At 31.5% G+C, this 21,001-nt stretch overlaps 3 protein-coding genes across 10 annotated transcripts; all 3 read right to left on the reverse strand.

Annotated features, from left to right (window-relative positions):
- Nucleotides 1–906: 906 nt before the first annotated feature.
- On the reverse strand, nt 907–4,809 carry LOC100804902 (uncharacterized). 5 transcript variants are annotated; one of them, XM_041015427.1, is made up of 3 exons: nt 4,402–4,809; nt 4,109–4,265; nt 907–975 (listed from the first exon to the last, which is right to left on the reverse strand). In XM_041015427.1, exons 1-2 carry the CDS (start codon nt 4,766–4,768, stop codon nt 4,132–4,134), a joined length of 501 nt encoding a protein of 166 aa, XP_040871361.1. In that variant the 5' UTR covers nt 4,769–4,809; the 3' UTR covers nt 907–975; nt 4,109–4,131. The 5 variants fall into 5 exon arrangements, with proteins under 5 accessions (XP_040871361.1, XP_040871362.1, XP_040871360.1 ...); XM_041015428.1 differs by lacking the exon at nt 907–975 and adding an exon at nt 2,703–3,035 and having other exon boundaries at nt 4,114–4,265; XM_041015426.1 differs by lacking the exon at nt 907–975 and adding an exon at nt 2,703–3,035.
- A 975-nt stretch (nt 4,810–5,784) lies between these two features.
- LOC100797263 (pentatricopeptide repeat-containing protein At5g18390, mitochondrial) lies at nt 5,785–9,445 on the reverse strand. 4 transcript variants are annotated; one of them, XM_041015429.1, is made up of 5 exons: nt 8,173–9,445; nt 7,168–8,059; nt 6,431–6,552; nt 6,026–6,184; nt 5,785–5,914 (listed from the first exon to the last, which is right to left on the reverse strand). In XM_041015429.1, exons 1-2 carry the CDS (start codon nt 8,715–8,717, stop codon nt 7,252–7,254), a joined length of 1,353 nt encoding a protein of 450 aa, XP_040871363.1. In that variant the 5' UTR covers nt 8,718–9,445; the 3' UTR covers nt 5,785–5,914; nt 6,026–6,184; nt 6,431–6,552; nt 7,168–7,251. The 4 variants fall into 4 exon arrangements, with proteins under 4 accessions (XP_040871363.1, XP_006579993.1, XP_006579994.1 ...); XM_006579930.4 differs by having other exon boundaries at nt 5,785–6,184; XM_006579931.4 differs by having other exon boundaries at nt 5,785–6,184; nt 6,425–6,552.
- A 1,438-nt stretch (nt 9,446–10,883) lies between these two features.
- LOC100806318 (uncharacterized) lies at nt 10,884–13,141 on the reverse strand. Its single transcript, XM_003524693.5, has 4 exons — nt 12,828–13,141; nt 12,466–12,683; nt 12,214–12,287; nt 10,884–11,217 (listed from the first exon to the last, which is right to left on the reverse strand). The coding sequence occupies exons 2-4, from the start codon at nt 12,679–12,681 to the stop codon at nt 11,124–11,126; spliced, it is 384 nt and encodes a 127-aa protein (XP_003524741.1). The 5' UTR covers nt 12,682–12,683; nt 12,828–13,141; the 3' UTR covers nt 10,884–11,123.
- Nucleotides 13,142–21,001: the final 7,860 nt, after the last annotated feature.

Raw genomic sequence — 21,001 nt, forward strand, 5'->3', positions numbered from 1 at the left:
AAAATTTGAAATAATTGAACTCAAAACCAACGAGGACGTGATGAAGGTGTTCATTGAGTCTAACTACTGGAAAAAGATTGGGCCAATAAAAATTTTAGTTGTTTTCAGTAAACCTTTACCGCAAATGGAAAACGAGTTGTCCTTGTCGCAAAATTAGCATGAGTTAGTTAGATGTAGTATTTGATGAAAATTTAATTTCGTTCGACTATGTTAAAGTTAATGTACTGTTTGAATTCATGTATTGCATAATCGTTTTCAATTACAAGAAACTCAACTAAAAAAATAGATTTCTATATATAACAAACTAATTAATAAATTGTTTTTCTTCTTACGGATCAAGGTGATCCATACGTTGATCCGTAAGACACTTACGGATCAACTTGATCCGTAAGTGTTTTACGGATCAACGTACGGATCACCTTGATCCGTAAGAAGAAAAACAAGCAGGGGCAATTTTGGCATTTAATAGCTTTGCTGGGTGCACCAGCAATAATGCTGGGTGCACCTAGCAACACTCATAAATTTATCATCCCACACTGGACAGGAGATGTAAAAGCCCAAAGAAAAAGCGCCACCCCCCTCCCCCCCCCAAAAAAAAAGAAAAGAATGTCTCATATTTAGAAGAAGTTGAAGGGGTTGAATCTAAAGTTGGCATAATTGGAACTGACATAAGCATTAAGGAACTCATTCTGAGCAGACCAGAAGTCAGCTTTGAGACCCCCTCTCCTAACTGCTTTTAGGATTTTGTTCTTGTGTGTGTATCCAGTCACTACTACTTTCTGGCAGTTAGTATCCACTTCCACTTTTTCTATCCCTGCATAAACAGTACCACACATTAATACAACCACCAAGTCAGAATTATTGTAACACTGATTAGCAAAACCTGTTTCAATTAAACCAACCTTTTAATTTTGAGAGGCATTTCCTTAGTCTTTTCTCATGTATACAAACCATCTCCACTTTTAACTCAACAACCTGCAAAGCAAAAACAGTGATTGAATATTATTGAAAAGAATTGGCTGCAAATTTGAGAAAGATTTAGCCCAAGTTAGACTAGCTTTCGTTAGCTAATTGCACACATGAGACTAATATTATTTCCCAATTAATCAGGCTATGGTAATACTCTTTTAGTTCATTTGGCAATCATTTTGTTGATAGAGTGTGCATGATTTCATCTACTTATTAGAAAATAGAACATCTATCAAGATTTTAAATCACGATCATGATTTCATTCCATTCTTTGATATTGTGGAAAATATTGGACAAATTTGGACCATGTGACCACAATTGTAGTCGCGTTGCTATCTCAGACACTCCAAAAACCTTAGTATTTCAGCTAAAATCATGGTTGTGGACTATTTTCTAAAACCTTGTCATCTATAACTATTTTTTAAAACCTTGTAATCTATAATGCTTATATGAAACTTAAAACACCCAATCTTGTATATTTTTCAGCATAATTGTTAAAGGCCAAATATCCAAAATGAGAGATTATATCTTTTTTTCAAAAAGGCACGGAAAAATTTATTAAATAAAGAGCATAGGTTTGAGATCAAGATGTGCCAAAACCATGCAAGAATGAGGGATAAACAAACCGTGTAACAGTAATGAGATTAAAAGTTACAAAAATAATACCTCCATGGAAACTGCTGAGAAGAAATAATGCTACAGAATGATGATTTGGAGAGGGAAGACAGAGCAGGAGTGAAGGATAAAGTGAGACAGAATGATTTGAAAACAATTGAAATGAGAGTTAATCAATGAGACAGAGACATACACACATGGATATTTATATGTTAAACCACAGACAAGATCAACTGAAGTTAGAAGAAACATTAAGTGGGGGAATGTCTGGGGTTTTGAGTCTGCTGGTTGCTTAAACTAGTAATATAAGGCTAAACCATAAGCTTTTTCAGGACAGAAGCACATTAAGCTTTAGAATATGCGACACAAGCCTCGAGGTTTTGGATCCACGCAAAGCAATGAGTGTATGAGAATTTGAAATGATTGGCTTTGACAGGTCCAACATGGCTTTTTTTCCCTTTTGACCGAAGTTTTTTACTAAGATAGAGAGAGGAAACCAAAAAGAAAGAGATCAGACAAAAGAACTCTTGGATTTGATGACAAGAGCATTCAGCATGTTGAACATCTGGCACATTAAACATACCTTATATATCGAATCTGTCCATAACCATATTAAATTGTTCATATTGAATACTTACACAATTGCTTATATAATAAGAAAACTTGAATAAATTGTAAATAGGTTCTTTAAACAAAATCTATTTATCTATGCGGCTTAGATTTGGTGTTAATGTCATTGTATTAATGTTAATTGTTAATTTTGTTAGTGGAGGATTTGAACCTACAATAACTTTCCTCTTTCCTTCTCCCATTTCCACCAAGCTAACATTATATCTTCAATTTGGTGTTAATGTTGTTTCAATGTCTTTTTTATTTTTCCTTAATGATATTTAACTATTTTCTATGATTAGTAATGTAAGGAGAGAGGATTTGCCAAATAGGGAGAAACAAAAAAGTGGACAATAAAATGCTTAGTCTGCAATATGTGCAGGCATGGTATATGAATAAAGTGGATCAATTCTTTTCTTGCTATCTGACATATAGTATTTCATTTGCTTCAATGTGGAGCACATTTAGCAAGGAAAAAGAAGTACATATCAGAAAAGAAAAAGGGAATAGAAACGTCTATTATGTAGACAATGAGAAAGACAATATAAACAGACCAAGCAGCAAGTTTGGCATAATTTAGTTTGGTGTTGATGCTCGGTATACGAGGTTTCTCTCACGTAACTTTTCATTGAGGGCCTATCTCACCCGTTACAAGAGAAAATTTTATGTAACAATAAAATTTTAACACAATTAAATAAATACAAGTTAAAAACCGTTCGATGATAACTTTCATGCAATTAATTTCCAACTCTAAAGGATCCTGGCCCAACTGCTTCATTGTAATGCTTCCAATGTCTATCATAAGATTCTCTTCTGCTCAATACTTTGGTTACCTGCTAGTACTAGTCAAGGAAGCTCGTTTAGCAAAGTTCCAAGAGTCAAGCACTAAGTTAAAATTAGTTTCAGTTAACTGGCTTTACTTTTCTTTTTGGATTTCAATGACTTAATACAAAGAAATATTAACAATATTAGCTATATATATATATATATATATATATATATATATATATATATATATATATATATATATACGTTCTTTGTTGTTAACTAAAAGGAGGAACAGAGGAACTTAACGCACACAATAGCTAGAGTTTCTGAGAATGAGAGCCCAGAGAAACTGAGTTTCTGGAAATTAATGTATAGTCTATTTCTACTTTCCTGTATAACCAGTTAAATCCCTATAGGCGACAAATTTTTTCTTTGAATATTTAACACAACTTCATACTCAAAACTCAAAACTCAAAACCTCAAATTAAGCATGAACAATCCTTCTTTCTTGCGTCAATTAATCTACATGTTTTCCAAGTAGAGTTTAAAGAAGAACATGGAGAAGACTGTAGGGAGTGTTTTTACAAATGTTTGAAAACACTCGTAAAAACAGCTTATGATATGTCAATAACCTGTTTGCAGCTTATTTCCAAGAACTTAGATAACTGATAGAGACAACCTACAATTTAAATCTAAACGGTAGATTTCTTCTTTGATTACATAAACAACTTATATGCCATAATTCTTTTCCCGATACACTAATTCCACAAGAACTTAAATTATTTACTCAAACACAAACTCCAATTGTGAGGAAACTATACATCTTGATGTTCTGAAATTTGAAGCATTATGATCGATCATAACGTAATGGTTGTATTCGTCAAAGGAAATGCGTTTCATGTCATAACAAACAATTCAACACCCGCAAAATTGCAATCTACCTCGCACTTCCCACAATATCTTTGATTTGGCGCCAGTGAATCACCAGAGAAATTAATCATGTAAAAAGAATTACTCCAATTAATATTCATATAGAAAAACAACAGCATTTACTACAGTCTTAAGATATGAATCTTTCACGCACTAGTGTATAATTCAATTTACAAAGTAACAAAAGAGGGCAATGGTTAGGGTTTTGAGTATTAACCACACTTTAAACAAAGATTTCTTCTACTGAGACGAAGAGAGTGATTCCTTTCCTCCAAGCGTTCGAATTATAGCTTCCAGAAGTTTGATGTCCTCGTCGCGCTTCTCGATCTCTTCTTGTTTCGCTCGCAGCTCTTCCATGTGCAGCTCAAACACCTCTGTAAAAAACAAAAATCAGAAATGATTAGTGCTTTCGATTGCAGATCAGAACTATTACAAACCTCAATTGCAGCAACGAGAACTGAAATCGGAAGTGAAATGATCGTAAAGAGGAAAAGGAGAGGATGATGATACTTGTGGTGTTTTCGAGTTCGGCGGTGAGCTGATGAGCGCGCGATTCGGCGGATTTCTGAGCAGCCTCGGCCTGGCGCTTCTCGGAGCGAGCGCGGGCGGCGGTGGTGATGGCGGCGTCGACCTCTCTCTCCAAGGTCTGGACTCGTTGCTGGAGGAGCTTGATGGTGCGGGCCTGGTCGGCGGCGAGGGAGGCTTTGGAGAAGGTGTCGTCGTCGACGAAGACGGCTTTGGTGAGGAGAAGCTTCTGGAGAGAGTCGAGATTGGAGGCCATCTCCGTCAGATTTGTCATCGCTCCGCTCCATCGCTCTCCTTTCTCGTTCTCCCCCATCGTCTCACCGCTCAACACCAACCCTGCATTCGCACTCATTATTAATTAACTTCTTGCTACAACTTTAAGGGTAAATTGCTAAATTCAATCTCCAAAGTCTGAATTACTAACAAATTAATCCCTTCAAAAATATAAAATATAAATTTAATCTTCGAATGTAAAAGTCAAATAAAAACTACATTGTTTAATCATACTTTCTAAGTCTGCTGGATTTTATTGGAAAAAAAATACATTTTTTTGGAATTTACTTCTTATTCTCGTTTAATGTGTATAGATTTAATAATTTTTAGTCAAATAAAAAATATGACTAAAATTAAGTATGCACATGATTTAGGCTTGGATAATTTATCACAAAAGTTATTGTAACAAAATAAATGTTATTTGTATGATATTAATCAAAATCGTCAGCAATAAAAAAAATCAAAATCGTCTTAGGATTTATAATTACTGAAAAGGTCATGATGACTTTTATAATGTAATTTCAATATTTCCCTTTTGTTTTTTAAATTTTTTTTAATCATATTAAAGTAATACCATAAACGTTATATTTTTTTAAGTAAAAACTTTTGGTGATAGCAGGTTTAATTAAGTTTTATAGTTCCTAAATCTAAAATTTTCCACATATAATCACCATAAACAATTTACTTCCTAAACCTAAAATTTTGATCTCTAGTTTTCCTTTTTTATCTTTCACACAGTGGGCTGAGTTAAATTAATCATTAATACAGCATTTGAAAATGAGGATTAGTTGACAAGTTTTGAAGTTGAGGTGCAGTCTTAGTTTCTTACAACAGTACAAAGATAAACTATCATGTTGGAGCCGACATAGGGTGTGAGTTTGAAGTCTTGGAAAGGGAAATTTCCACTCTCCAATGCAGAAGGAAACGTATAAGTAATGGGGCTAATGAATTGGCATTCGGTTGAACTCAACTGAGTTCCAAACACACTAACAGAGGAAAATCTGAAGCAATTTCAAAATTACTGATCTCAATCACCATACAAGAATAATATGAGAAGTAGAATTTGTGGATATGCATGCTTAATTGCGTGTAAAATACGAACAAAATTTTCCTTTCATTTACAAATACTCAAAAGAGAAACAAAGCAAGAATTAACATTGGAGTTGCTGCTTCAGAACCAACATGCGATCTTTTCTTACTCTACAACATGAACCTGTTGAGATTTCTGAAGAGTTGACCAAAAATAAAAAGCAGATGGGACAATTCAATCTGCAATTCTGTATAATAAAGACGTGTGAAACAAAAACACATTTTCAATTGACAGGCATAAGGATACCTTCCACATGCTGTGGATTTCCGAAGATAATATATATACAAAAGCTGCCAATCCATACAAGCTTTTCCATCAGAGTACTCCCAGGATAAAACACTCACGTCTGAGTATGAACATTGAAATATAGGGTCTTCATCTGCAATTCAGGCTCCTTCCAGGCATCTGTGGATTGGATTTATGAGAAAACATTAGTAAGGAGTAAAATGGAGATATGCTGAAGAAATTTGAGATTTTAAAAAATATATATACATGAAAATTTGAAAATTGATGAATTCTTTTATCTGTAACAGAAACGTTATTTTGTTGGTTGGGATGGGGGTGGGGGTGGAGGTGGAGGGGTTGGTACTCATCTCTCTACTGAACTTAACTATCTTTACTTAAATTCCACACCCATAACATAACTGTTACCATCATTCAGTGAAAAACTGCGGCGGCCAAGCAGGTTCAAACCCAGAAGTGCAGAAAAGTTCATCATCCTTATGTGAGACTGAACATATAAATGAGTTTCCATAGGAAAAAGCTTTCTTCCCCTGATTAAATACATCATGTAAGTGAACAGCAGTTCAACAATATTCCATTTCTTATGGTTTTAATTTCTATTCTACAGAATAAAGATGCTAGTAAAAACCAATTCAATGCACAGGGTAATGTTCTTAAAAACACGAGTTTCACTGGATGGCATCAGAAGCTGAGAAAAAAATGGTTATGCATTGGAGAGAAAGAATGGCTTCCTTTATTCATACATATGTATATATTTCAAATTCTACATGCTGAGATTTTCCAAGGATATTCATGTGCTAAATGCTAAGCAAAATATGTAGTTAGTCTGCTTAACAATGTAGGCGCTCTCTTTGCTCTCTCTCACACACAGATGTTTCAAATGTTACTTGCTCAGGTTTCCCCAGGACATTCATTTACTATGTGCTATGTATGTTACTTTGCTAAACAGTGAAGGCTTCCAGAAAGATACAAGAGCAAGTGCAACCAACAAGTTTGTTAAATGTATGAACCTAATCTATGATAGGAAACTCATCAAATCTAGGAGCACAATTGATAATTGGATTCAGATATAACTAATTAAGAACTGCAGTCCCAGACAGATAGAATAAATAAAGGAAGAGAGACTAAAAACATGGATTTAGGACCTATATTCAATTTCTGTAGAGGAATTTTTGAGCTTGTAACTGGCTTTGTATGGGCAATAATGACAGCAGCACAGACATCGGGCATCAAACACCGCGGATAGAAACTTCCAATTCCTGCACTCTCCTAGCCAAATCATGCTTGCCACAGTTCTTCAATCCATCAGTAACCATGTCAAAACATCGCGAAATGGGGACCAACCCCATCTCTGTCATTTCAAAGATATAATTCGCGGCCTCAACAAACTTGCCAGCGCGACCACACATGGTAATCAGCATAGTATAAAGAGGCCGATTAGGAGGATGGGCCTTGGCCTTCATATCCCCAAAGAAGCAAAAAGCATCATCAAACTGGCCCCTCCTACACAAAGCCTTAATAACGGGCGCATACAAGCTCGGAAAGGGCTTGTGGCCATCCTCAATGAAATTATTCAACAACCTAAATGCCTCATCAACCATCCCACTCTTTGAAACCGCGGGAACAAGAATCTTATAAGTGTTAACATCAGGAGCCATCCCCAAAGCACACACTTCATGATAAAGACCAACACAGAACTGAACGTCCTCTTTAGAAACTGTCTCCACCACAGCATTGAAGGTTCCAACATCAGGAACACTCCCTTGCTTGATCATGTTCCTCACCATTCCCTTGGCGGATTCCACGTAGCCGGCATTGAGCAGGCCTTCGACTAGAAGGTCGCGGCCGCGGACGGGAGGGTTGAAGCCTTTCTCGCTCATTTCCTCAAGGAAGAGCTTGGCCTCGCGGAGTTTCCCGTTGGAGCACCAGGCGTTGACGAGGACCGCGTAGGTGGTTTTGTCCGGACGGAGGCCCTTGCGGAGCATGCGGCGGACGAGGGCGTAGGCGCCGTGGAAGAGTTTGTTGTGGCAGAGAGACCTGAGGAGGAGGGAGTTAAAAGGTTAGTTCAGCGGCAAAGAAAACTCGTGGCTTCCATTGATAAAAAATCTAACAATTAACAACTAAATAATATTTGCCGATAAAAAAAAAACCTGAGGAGGGCGTTGTAGAGAGGGAGGGTCTGAGGGCAGTTGAGGAGGAGGGGGGATTTGTTGAAGACCTGGACGGATTGGTCGACGTGGCGGTTGTCGCCGTAGGCCTCGATGACGGAGGCGACGGCGGAGGGGGAGAGGGAGAGACGGTGGTGGAGGGTGACTTGGCGGATGAGGGCCCACATGGACTGGTAGGTGTTGGCGCGGGCGAGGGTGGTGACGATTTGTTCGAATTCGAGGGAGGTTGGAGAGTAGGAGGGGTGGGTTCGTGCCCAGTTGAAGAAGCGGAGAGACTCAGTGGGATTGTTGGAACACGCGCGAAGGACACGGAAGACGAGCTCGGGGGTTACGGTGATGCGGAGCTTGTTGAGGGTGCGTTCCAGGTAGAAGTCGCGCCGCACGATGTTCGACACGTGGTGGATTACTGCGAAGTACTCGTCGCGGGAGGAAGACGCGGTGGTTAGGGTTTTCGTGATTGAATGGAGATTGAGGAGGAGACGCGGTTTTGAGTGTCTAAGGATCAGTTTTGAGCAAGTCTGCAGCATTGCGATTGAGTGTCTTTGTTCTTCGGCTACTCCTTTCTGATTAAATGGAATCAAATTAGGAATCAGAAGCTACTGTTAGGGCAATGGAGTTGATTATGAATGGTAAATATATAGTTCTTTTCTTCCGTGTGACTTGATTGTTCCGTTGTTCTTCCAGTTTCATTACAGTGGTTGTGTAGGGTGTTTGATAGAAAAATACAGCAACTCTTCTTTCCTTGTATGTGGAGCTCTCAAGGAGTTTTAGTTGCCCTTTCATAACGGGCCAAGATGTTTTTCTAATCAGCGAATGAATTTTTGTTTCTTTTTTTTTCCCACTTTTTGAGCTCATTGGGACACGAAGCAGCAGCGGGGATGGGAGGTGGAATTTTTGGGTAAACAAGTTTGAGCCTGGGATCGATTTGCTATAGAAACAGACTCATTCACTCAAGTGTTTTATGCCACAACAGGCTCAACACTTGAAATGTTCTAGCTAACTTCCTTAAAGAGGTTAACTCTTATCAACTTGTACATAAACTGTAGTTATAAGTTCAAAACCACAAATAATTAGAGGAGGAAACATGATCTAGAACACTCTACCATTGGCCCACTCAAGATTATCCTATTTCTTGTCATATCAAGGATCACTTTATTTCTAACCGATTTAAGTATCCTTATAAATTAACCTTGTGTGAATGTTTATGGAGCTAATATCATTGAGACGTAACGACACAATCAGAAAGACACCACGTCCTAACATGTCAGACACACTCAACAATCAACAATATATCTTGTATCATGTACGGAGGGGACAAGACTATACTCACATAATAGCATGATGTTAATAAAATTAGGATATATGAATAGAATTATCAGAAAACATCATGTATAAATAAAGGCAAGTTGCATAACTCACCTCAAGTTCAAGGTAGGCAAAGTTAGGGAAGAGATGCTGGTGGAGACTTGCATATTTTTGTTCTCTCTAGTGTTCTCTAACATGAACAAATCCTTTTTTTATGAGACTATAAATAATAAAATAAGCATATTTCATAGAAGAAATTTTTATTTGAGTCGTGTGATGTGAAACTGTTATGAAATCTCCCAATTTAACCAAGTTACATATCTAGAGACCGAATTCAAAATCTCTTTTTTAATCTGAAAAATCTAATTTTTTGTTTATTTTCACATTCGATAGTAATTAAAGAAACGGTTTGTGAAACGGTGAGATAAGGACAACACTGAACCAATAAATAGCTGTTACTCAAAAAGTGATTCATACCATGACAGAATGAAAGGGAAAAATAGCTTGATGTCAAAGATGATACATGGTAGATGTATATGATAAGACTTATTGTGAATTTCCCCATGATACTTTGAGAGAGACGCCACTTCATGAAAGTGTTTCTTTAATTAAAATTTTCCACTTTTATCCAGGGTCATTCGATAATGATATGCCTCTTCTCCAAATCCTTTTTTCGTATTCCAGTGGAAAGATTGGTCCATGCATTTATGTAGTTGCCCATAAACCGTGGAAGTCGAATTCGCTAAGGATGGCCATCGTAATAGTATATCTCATTTTATTTTTTACCAACAATTTTGTTTTCCAGGTTGAAGTTCTGACTAGGCAAATGAATGAAATATAGATCATTTTGGAGCTGTTTTGTGATTCTTCGGGGAAATGGGTTAATTAGAAAAGAAAATCGCTTTCTGTAAAAAAAAAACGTTGAATTTTGCAAATGATTCATGGATGAAGAAAAAATAAAATGAACTTTCTAAATTGTCAGTTGCCAATTATTTTTTAAAGCTTGAATACCAAATAAAATTAGTGATAAGAATAAGACAAGGCTTTTAGTATCCAAGAAAGTGAATCACGATTGAACTTGGTTCAAATTCGTGTATTTCCCTAATTAGCAGATTTTGACAAGTATTTTTTTGTTCTATTGATGTATAAAAGGGCGAATAAGGACACTTCACATTGCTTAGTGGAGTGGATTCAGTACACATAACACAGGCCCTTGGGCCTAAAATTTGTAAGCTCCCACACTGGTCTAGTGAATTCAGATTCGTGCGCTTATATCATTTATCCTTTAATTTAAAATGATAGTATAAATCTGAATGATTAATGTTTATTTAGCTTCAAAGGAACAGTATTTTTATAGGTGAAAAATAAATAGGCCATGAGATCAATTGTAAAGCACCAAAGCCGCTATTCTTCAATGGAAATAAAATACAGTATCATTTCCAAAATTCATAAATTTTAGTATTTTCCCCACCAACTACTCCATTTATCTTCCAAAACAAAAAACCTCGGATCTAATGATGGCATTGCTTAAGAAATAAGGAAATAAAGCATTACTACCAAATGGACCTACTTACGGGTGGCCCTGCACACGAACCAACATCTGCTGCTTCACAAACAACTTGATTAGCTTAGCTTGTACTACCTTTATGTTCACCAGTATTACCCTGATTTGGTTTCCCACCACAACAAAAGAAGTGTGGAAGCCTAGCACGACCACAACTCCTGCAGAAAAAATGTGAGGTTAATTACTCACGTCTGAACTGGAAAAAATAAGTTTAATATCTTAATGTTTTGGCAACAGTATAAGATTGGCATACAGTTAGTAAACCCACCTATGCATGTCATAAATACTTCAAAGGCAGTAAATGATGGAATCCCATATAGCAGATATATGGGAAATTCATTTTAAAATTTACCCTCCCCTCCATCTGGTTCAGAGAAATACTAAGTGAGCTTCTTTGATAATGATGAGTCAGCTAATAGGAAGGCCTAAGAAATCATGGACCAGGCTATCCATGAGCCAGGTTGAAAGCTATGTCCAAACTCTATTTTCTAATGTTTAGAATTTTTTTTGGAAACTCCCACATAGATATTTAAAGATCTTTTTACAGTGGAATCCATTGTCCTCCTACAGGGCTACAACACATGGTGAAAAAGAAAAACCAAGTGTGCTTAAATATTTTACATATAGGTAATCTAGTTTTAAGTGCTACCAATTCTTTGATCTGATGATTCTCAACTACTATTCAGAGTTGTCCTTCAACCTATGTGTCAAGAAAAATTTGGAACGAAATGATATTGTCTGCAACTTTCTAACTTCAGTGAACAGTTTGAGTAGCGTTTGAGTAGCAGTAGAAACAAAAACAATTTTAGTTATTTGGTAGCTTCATACAGTTTTTAAACAAAACTAGAGCATGTTAGTGACTTTATACACTAATTCCTTTTGAAGTGGTAGCACATTGCAAGATAGATCCCAGTTAATGGGATTTGAGGGTAAGAGTGCGACTAAGCAAGCAAAAAACCAAGCATAATAGTTTAGGGGAGTGCAGTGTAGGAACTCATTCAGGCTTCTTTCTGGATGTTACCATAATTTTTCTCTTTTCTAGACTATTTATTTGCAGGTTTGACTTTGTTCATAGAAGACTAAACAGTTTCATTGCACTCCAAACTTTGGGTAGTTTAGTACAAGCATGAAGCATCAAGGATAAAGTGTCTTACTTGCATAGGACAATCACAGGAATAGGTTTCAGAGCTTTTGGTCCATTCCTTATTCCTCTTTTATGGGGAGAAACCTGCAAGCCAAACAAAATTTTAAAAACACGTAAAAACACAAAATCGAAACAATGGCACAGTGCACAAATCATTATACTCACACCAATCCTGCTTAAAACACTACATCACATCACTACACTCTATCTATTGATATTCCCAACAGTAAAATTCAAAATGACAGAGAAGTGAACTGGGTACCTTGCGTTTTGGGACAGCCATGAGCTCCATGGAGCCCCCATAAGAGAAACTTGGGGAACAAAACTCGGGCAAAACGGATTGCGGCGACCGAACCCCAAGATCAATGCTTCCAGCTAAAGGAGGAGATTGGGGCACCGAATGAATAAACCTATTGAACCCTAAAACGCTGCTCAATCTCCATCTGGTGCTCCTCACAATTGCGAGCCTCGCTGCCATAGCTGTGGTTAAACAACAACAACAACATCATGTAGCCGTTGAAGATAGCCATGAATTGGTGGAGATTTTCAGAGGAAGTGAAGCGAACGCGAAATTTGAATTAAAAAAATTGTTGACAAATCGACCAAAAAAAGAGAGTGAGTTACCAGATTAAAACTGTGGAGGAACTTCGATGCTCGTAATTGCTGATTGGATTAACAGAAGTTAATTAGTGCTTGGAAGAATGGAGTGAGTATCGAGAACGTGCATTAGTTTGAGGTGGTGTTCATGATTGCTGCAAATTAAGTGCCACTCTCCAAACCCTAAACTTCAGTGGAGGATTTTTTTTTTGGGGTAATTTTTGTTCGAATTTATCAGCCAGGTAGTTTTTATATTAATTCTAGGTTAGGAATAAATAGTAAAAATATCTAGGACTTCATACTTAGAAGTTTGTAAATATTTATTTGACTTCTGGTTTTTTATTTTATGTTCTTATTATTGTTGTGAATTTTGGTTGAAGTCCGAACATTGGTTTCATTTGTTATAAATTTCTCAGAAGTCTTAGATTGTTTGATGACTATATTGAGTTTTATATATTTTTTATTATTCTAACATATAGAACTTGTAAAGTTATTTTGTTAGGGGAGACATGAAATTATAATTATATTTTATTTAATAAGATATTTTAATTCATTTTTAATTATTACACACATTCTATTATATGTGATTTGAACATGGTAATATCTTTATAAATATCCATCACCTTTGCCTTTGGCACATGGTAAATAACGGTTGAAGGCAACGAAGAAGGAAGGACAAATAATAGAAAAATTACTACCATACTCTCTAGGTACAATTTTCGTTTAGCTTATTCTAATTGATTTTGATTTAAGAAAAAAAGTGTATTATGTGGGCAAATATATTCAAACATAAAAGAGATTAGCACAGTTCCTAAAATTAGTGCAATTTCAACAAAGTCCAAACGATAATAAAATTCCATTTCAACATTCTCTATTTAAGTCTTGATATAATATAATTTTAAAAAATAAAAAACACTAGCGTCAATTAAAAAACATTATTGACTTTTTTTTCATAAAAATTTGCACCACCAGAAAGACATTAATTATATCCTCACGTTGATAATATCTAGCAACAAGAATTCGGTCCAATTTTCTTTCTCTCTCTTTAAACACACACAGTTTCTCTCTCTTTGTGTGTGGGTTTAAATATATTATAATTTTCATAAATGACTTAATTTATATTTAATCTTTTAAAAAAATTATAGTGATTTTAGTTTTTACAAATTTAAATTACTTTTTTAAGCTGTATCAATAACGTATCATATACTAAGTTGTATTACATCAGCGACTATTTTAAAATACTAACATTTAACAAGACATGGTTAATAATAATAGTTATATGTTACATCATTGTTAAGTATGTGTGTGATTTTACTGACAAATATTTTAAGCCAGTTAATATTTTCAACACACACATATGTCATGCTAACAAGTATTCTATAGGTAACTAATTAAAATTCTCTCTCTTCCTCACCTCCTCACTCGCTCTCTATACAACAAATAACAAATTATACTCTGTATATAAAAAGAAATAATAACAATATATTTTTCAATATTTATTAAAAAAAAATTAAAAATGTGAATTTAACTTTGTAGCTATTTAATAAATACTACCTCCAATTTTATTTATAAGAAATAAAATATAATGTATTTTATATTATAACTTATTTCTTATAAATAGGACTAGAGGTAATATTATTTATAATTTTATGATTTTTAATAAATAATTGAGAGTATATTGCTAAAAACTTCAAGTTGATTATAAAAAAATAACTCATATATTAATTTATTTTTTAATTTAAAAAATATTTATCCAGTCTCTTGATATATATATATATATATATATATATGATTGTTAATATTTATTTTAATTGGTGTGTATTAACAAGTTTTACCAAAATTTTAGGACAAAAATATCCAATTATCTCTTTTTTTCATTAATTTTGATCATGGGATAACACATCCAAACAACAGAACGACCATTTAAGAATAAAACTCGCTTATAACTTTTTTCCTCATACAGGAGAATTATCACCATCCGTCAAATCATTTTCTTTTTTGGCACATAAAAACAAATTTTATTAAGATTAAAGATTGAAGTTGACACAATATGTGGCAAAAAAAATCACTGATTACGTACGTGAAGATCAGAATTCAATTACACGTTACACCAACCCCGGGAGAATTATCACCATAGCTTCCACTCATATGCTACATGAGTTCTAGAACAGCACCAAATTGGATATTGAAGGTGAGAGAGGTAAGAGAAACCTTGAAATTACTGAATGCTATGTGAGAAAGGTGAGAGAAACATTTTTTTTAAACAAGAAATATTTAATTATTATAATTACTATAACAGACATTAAAAAAATTAATGGAAAGAATAGATAATTGAATATTTTGTCATAAAACTTGCTAATATACATTAACTAGAGTGTGGATACTAGCAGCTTCCGTGTGTGTGTGTCTATATATATATCAATGAGAGTTAGATCTAATAAAAAGAGTTTTTTTAAAAAAAATTTGGTGAATTAATATTTGAATTTTCATTAAGAGATGTATCAATATTTAGTTTCTAATCTTCTTCAAATAAATTTGTTTCTAATAGAACATCGATCCATGCAGAAAAAAAAAAGTTAAATCTTGTAGTTAAAGTGTGAACTTAATATCTGAATAACACGGTCAAAATGATATGAAGAGAAGATTCAAATACACGGTAGAGAAGAAAGTAATAGTTAGTTCGTTGGCTTAAATATGTTTCTAATTTTTTAAATTTGGAGTTATTTTATTTAGTTCTTAAAAAATTCTGTTTTTATTAGTTTCTTAAATTTTTTTAAATTTATTTTTAGTCTCTCATTATCTGCATTAATAGTATCATAATCTGTGAGGATTTTTTACTATCAACTTTTTTAAATTTAATTTTTTGAAAAATAATTTGTGATAGTTTAAAACCGTTACAATATTTAAAAAATATCATAATTCTACATCCAGCTATGTTTTTTTTAAAATGTCTTAATAGGTAAAAAAATGATTACTAAATCATACGATTCAAATATTTTGATGGTTTAAATTTGTAAGAAATTGTTTTTTAAAAATAAATTAGATAAATAAATTTTGACAGTTAAAAACTATAAAATTGTGTAAGCATAAACACAATAAATAAAAAGGGGATAACAATAGTTTTTGAAAGTTTGAGGAACTAACAAAAACAAAATATTTTTGAAGAACTAAAAAAAATTAATTAATTTAATTTGAAGGATTAGAAAAAAATTTAAACCTAGATATTATTGGTTCTGAAAGAAATGAATTCAGAGTTTCAGACGCCATTTTCAATTTCTCAGATCTAACAAAAAATCCTCATTGCATTTTCCACATAGTAAACACATGAGATTTAACTCAATTTATTTACTCAAAAGCGTAAACATATATTGAAAACTGATAAAGTAAAGTCATAATTGTTACTTAAAATGAGTAAAAATAGATTATTAAATTATTAAAATTTTATCTATTAACTTATTCAAAAAAAACATCTATTAATTTTTTACTAAGAATTATTATTTCATATGTTATTCTTTAAAATGTATATTTTTGACAAATCCTTGATCTTGTACCAAGCATGATATAGATATACAAACATTTGCTAATCAATTATCATAATTCTTCGTTTTAAATTGATTTTTTTAATATAGCAGTAATAGTTGTCTTTCAAATTGAAATATTAATTAAATTTTCACTAAATATACCACTACTATTGACTAGCCGGCACCATGCGGGCCAGGGCAAATTCTGGCTTTCCTTCTAAGGGAACGAATAAAACGACTTTTGTCACCTTCTCCAATTATTAAAACAAAAAACACCCACCAGAATTTCAAGCTTCCACTTGTCCACAATTTGCCCTTTGGAAATCCTTTCAATTTTTTTTAGGAGATAGTAATCTTCTTCGTGTTAAATATGATTATGATTATTATGGATTATAAAATTTTCTGTTTTGAGTATTTAATGTGGTTATATATTTAAGTATTAAACTAAAAATCAATGGTTAATCTAAAAACTAAAATGATCTCATTCTAATTTATATTTTTTTAATAAATTTCAACTAATAATAAGAATTGTATTTAAAAAATGAGTTGAAGAATATGTTTCCATATCCCATCCTTTAGTATTTATTTATGTTTTAAAAATAGATTTTGTGATTTTTTTTATCTTCTAAAAAAGTATTAACATTTTTATTTATTTTTACCTTTTTATTAAAGGAACTTACATAGTTATTATGATCTTTTAAGACAAGTTTTTTTTATTAAAAATGTTTTTCATAAAAAAAATAAGACAAATGGACCTTAATCGTATCCCTTAATTTCCTATTTTTGGGTGGCTAATCACTTTAGTTTTCTACATCATAGTTGGCAAAAGTTATGCAAGAGGAGCTTCCTTTTAAATGAATGAATCAACAATAAGAATTGTTAAAATTGCCCCAATTATTTTGTGTAGGTGTGATTGCCAACACACAGAAGTGAAGTTAAAACCATGTTTTAATAGTAATCGTGCAATATTTGTAAATGACATGTATGCACCTGTGATTGCATATTAATTTATTTTTGTTCGCATAACTAGCTTCCGATCGATACGATATTGATTAGGCTAAGTGCGGGCTAATAAATATTGCATTTGCATTAATTATTCATTTACTAGAGTGCTTTGAGGAGGATTAATTTTCTAATATCATGGGAATTCATATGAACCTGGGCAGTAATTAATGCCACATGCTCAACTACTCCTATGTCACATTAATATTTTTCATCCCTATTAGACGAAACATGGGTAAATTGTGATTTTAATTTCTCAAAATATCACAATTGACATTTTTATTTTGTCTTGTGTTTAAAAAGTTATTATCAAACATGGTTGAAATATAATTTTAGCTTCTCAAAATATCTTAATTTTATGTTTAGTTTCTCATATTTTTAAAATATTATTTAGTCGTCAAAAATAATTTCGTTCTCATGTAATTTTTCTATTAGCATTTCGTTTATGTTGCCTGTTAATGAGTGTCTATCTAGTTTTAAAACTGTAAGACTGCATAGAAAACTTGTGACATTTAAAAATAATATTAAATGGAAATTTCATTATATTTACTATTTAGAGAGATCAGAAAGCACACAAAAAATTAAGGAATACCAACAGATTGACCACACGATAAATCAAAGAGTTTGATTTATTTTTTTGTTAATTATTAACCTTTATTTTTTTATAAGATGAAAAATTTTAAAAATAAAATTTTATATGTGAAAAATGAAAAGAGAATAAAATTTATTAGTAATAAAAATAATAATAATTGATAAATATTATATATATATATATATATAACTTGTATTTATTTAAGATTTCTAAGATTTTTTAGTTTGTTACAAATTAATGTAATTTCAATTTTTATTTATTTGTATATTTTGTTAAACAACGAATAAATTATAAATTTGAAATTTTAAAAAAACATATGCACGAAATAAATTAAAGATAGTAAAATAAATTAAAATAAATAACTAAATTAAAACAATTTAAAATATATAAGTTAAAAAAATGTCATGTGTAATGGAAGAACTTTTTTTTTCGACGTCGTAATGGAAGAACTTTAATATTGCTAAAAAAAATATGAGATTTTAGAGAGAAAAATGTATTCCAAAATATATGTTATTTTATAAAATCAATGATGTATTAAATACTTTTTTTTAGTTTACTGATTCTCTATTTATAATGATAATTATAAGGTATATGAAAAAAAAATCATATGCATTAATGATCTAATAATTAAAAAAAAAACCATCACATTACAAATTCTTTGATTTAAAATAGTGTTTTTTTCCTTTCATTTACTCACCCATGCAAATATTTTTAACTTAGTTAATTTCTATTGATTTTCTTTAATATTTTTTTACTATCAATTAAAGACTTTTTTTTTCACTTCATTGTTGAAAAAATATTTCAAAAAGTACCCTCACTTACTTGCTTTTATATATATAAAGATAAAAATGTCTGATTAACTCAATACACAGTAGATTATTATAAAATATACGTCTCATGAAGCTTGATTTGTTTTAAATAAAAAATAAGTATGTTTAATTAAATGGTAAAATGAAACTGCTTTTAAAGAGTGAGTTTAAATATATTTATGATTCTTACACTCAAAACTATAATTATTAATAATAATGAAAAAGTTAAGAATTTTTATTTATTGCAAAATCAATTTTTATCTCTATGAAAATAAATTTTAAAACACACCCAAACAATTAGCATGCTAAACAAGTACAAAAACAATTTTCTTCCCGCAATTTCAAACACTATTTTTCCTTGAATTATTCTTCTTTTTACTTCACAGGCTTAATGAGTTGAAGATAATTTTTTTAATTGGTATAAAACATCTATTAATTTTTTTATGATTAATCTTCGGAAAAAACTTAATTAATGATTAATCATGAACTACATTTAATAAGATTTTTCCTTCCTAATTATATTTTTCTCATATACAAAACTTAAACTTAAAATTTTATCTAAAAAGACAGAGTACATTATTATTCAAACTACTTGTTGATAGTAAGCTGAAGATAGCTAAAGTTATGGGCAATCCACTCTCGTTTTTGGGAGAGCTTGACTTCATACGTAACCGATGTAGTTTTTTTTTTTTTTTTTTGAGAGAGAGAGAACGTGACCAATCTAGTTAATTAGTTATAAATCTGAATTTTCTTATTTAGATAAAATTGTTTTTAGAAACTGATTGTAAATGGAAATGTTTTTAGGAACTATTTTTAAATAAGTGTATTTTTAAGAGTTATTTTCCATTATATTTAATATTTAGTATTTTTTTTCATTCAATTCCTTCTAAATATGTTTATTAATTTCAAATTTAATTTAATTTAATGAGTATTTTAAAAAAATTATGTTCCAATCATATGAAACCACTACAACTTTACTTTTATTTTTTGGTCTTGATCTTTTGTTTCACAAAAAAAAAAATCTTAACTAACCTAGAATTTAACTAAGAGGTAAACAAAATCTAATCAATAATCATTTCTATTAAGAATTAGACACTATTTTGGATTTGAATTCTGTTATGAATTTGAGTATTTTGTTAATGGATAATTTATAAGTCTCTAATGAGTCTTAAAAGTTTTGGTATTTTGGTTTACATATTTTTATATCCATTTCATCTCTATAACTGCATTCATAAGTTGCTGTTTTATTCATGTAATTATCTTTGCAAACTATTCACTGACTTCTATTGTAATTTTTTATTTTAAAAAAACATGAAAGAACAATTAGGCACTCCGTCCCTCTTTTCCCCTAATAATATATAAAGTAAATTACAGTAATTATTCTTGAGGTAAAAGAAAATTACATATGTTTTTTTTTCTTTTTTTTAATCTACACAAAACATATGTTTTCTCAAATAGATAAAACCTATCTAATATTTTTATCCCTATCTAAGAGCAAGTAATTCTTATGTAACGTCACTTAGTATTTGATTTAATTTACAATTTCTCTGATCAAATGTATAATTATGTAATGATTGACTTCAATTTAAAATATAAGTATCCATAATTGAAACTGAAATAATTTATATTTTATTATTCTTTTATTTAAAATATATAGATATACTATAACTTAACTATAAGTATACCTATAGGTGTATAACTTTACATTAACATTACATAAACAAATAATCTTTTTATTAACTATAAGTATAATTTTTTTACATAACTGACAATATAATTTTTTTTATTAATAATAAATGAACGATATATTTTTTAAAAGAATAATTAGGTGTGCATTAACAATAAAGAATATTAATATACAGCCGTTGATTTTGTAAAAGAAATGTATCAATAAATTATACCTTTCATGCATTTAAAACGCCCCCCAAAATAATGACATATAACTTAATTGAAATATACAAATAATGTAAAATTTACATTATCATTATTAAAAAATTATTATATAAGTAAAAACTAGAAAATATTAAGTTTTATAATGACTATTTATAAAAATCATAATTAAAACAATTTTTAATTAATTCATATTGTAAAAGATATTTACTCTACCAACCAATTAAAAATAACGTAAAATAAAATATAATTTTTAAAATGACGATGGTAAAAACCGTGAAGAATTCATGATTTTTAATTTTTATACTACAAATAAATATATATTGGAGTTAAATATTCTCTCTCTATATAATATATATATATATATATATATATATAAATATGGAA

The sequence above is a fragment of the Glycine max genome, chromosome 5 (genome assembly GCF_000004515.6).
Source record: "Glycine max cultivar Williams 82 chromosome 5, Glycine_max_v4.0, whole genome shotgun sequence".
Taxonomy (NCBI): Eukaryota; Viridiplantae; Streptophyta; class Magnoliopsida; order Fabales; family Fabaceae; genus Glycine; species Glycine max.

What these genes read in the sequence shown, in the direction of transcription:
- LOC100804902 (XM_041015427.1), bottom strand. Translation starts at nt 4,768, where the DNA reads ATGAGTGCGAATGCAGGGTTGGTGTTGAGCGGTGAGACGATGGGGGAG. An exon ending in CGAACTCGAAAACACCACAA is followed by an intron (nt 4,266 to 4,401) that starts GTATCATCATCC and finishes TGTTTTTTACAG; the next exon opens with AGGTGTTTGAGCTGCACATG.
- LOC100797263 (XM_003524016.5), bottom strand. Translation starts at nt 8,717, where the DNA reads ATGCTGCAGACTTGCTCAAAACTGATCCTTAGACACTCAAAACCGCGT. An exon ending in CTCTACAACGCCCTCCTCAG is followed by an intron (nt 8,060 to 8,172) that starts GTTTTTTTTTTA and finishes CCTCCTCCTCAG; the next exon opens with GTCTCTCTGCCACAACAAAC.
- LOC100806318 (XM_003524693.5), bottom strand. Translation starts at nt 12,681, where the DNA reads ATGGCAGCGAGGCTCGCAATTGTGAGGAGCACCAGATGGAGATTGAGC. An exon ending in TGGCTGTCCCAAAACGCAAG is followed by an intron (nt 12,288 to 12,465) that starts GTACCCAGTTCA and finishes TTTGGCTTGCAG; the next exon opens with GTTTCTCCCCATAAAAGAGG. An exon ending in CCTGTGATTGTCCTATGCAA is followed by an intron (nt 11,218 to 12,213) that starts GTAAGACACTTT and finishes TTTTTTCTGCAG; the next exon opens with GAGTTGTGGTCGTGCTAGGC.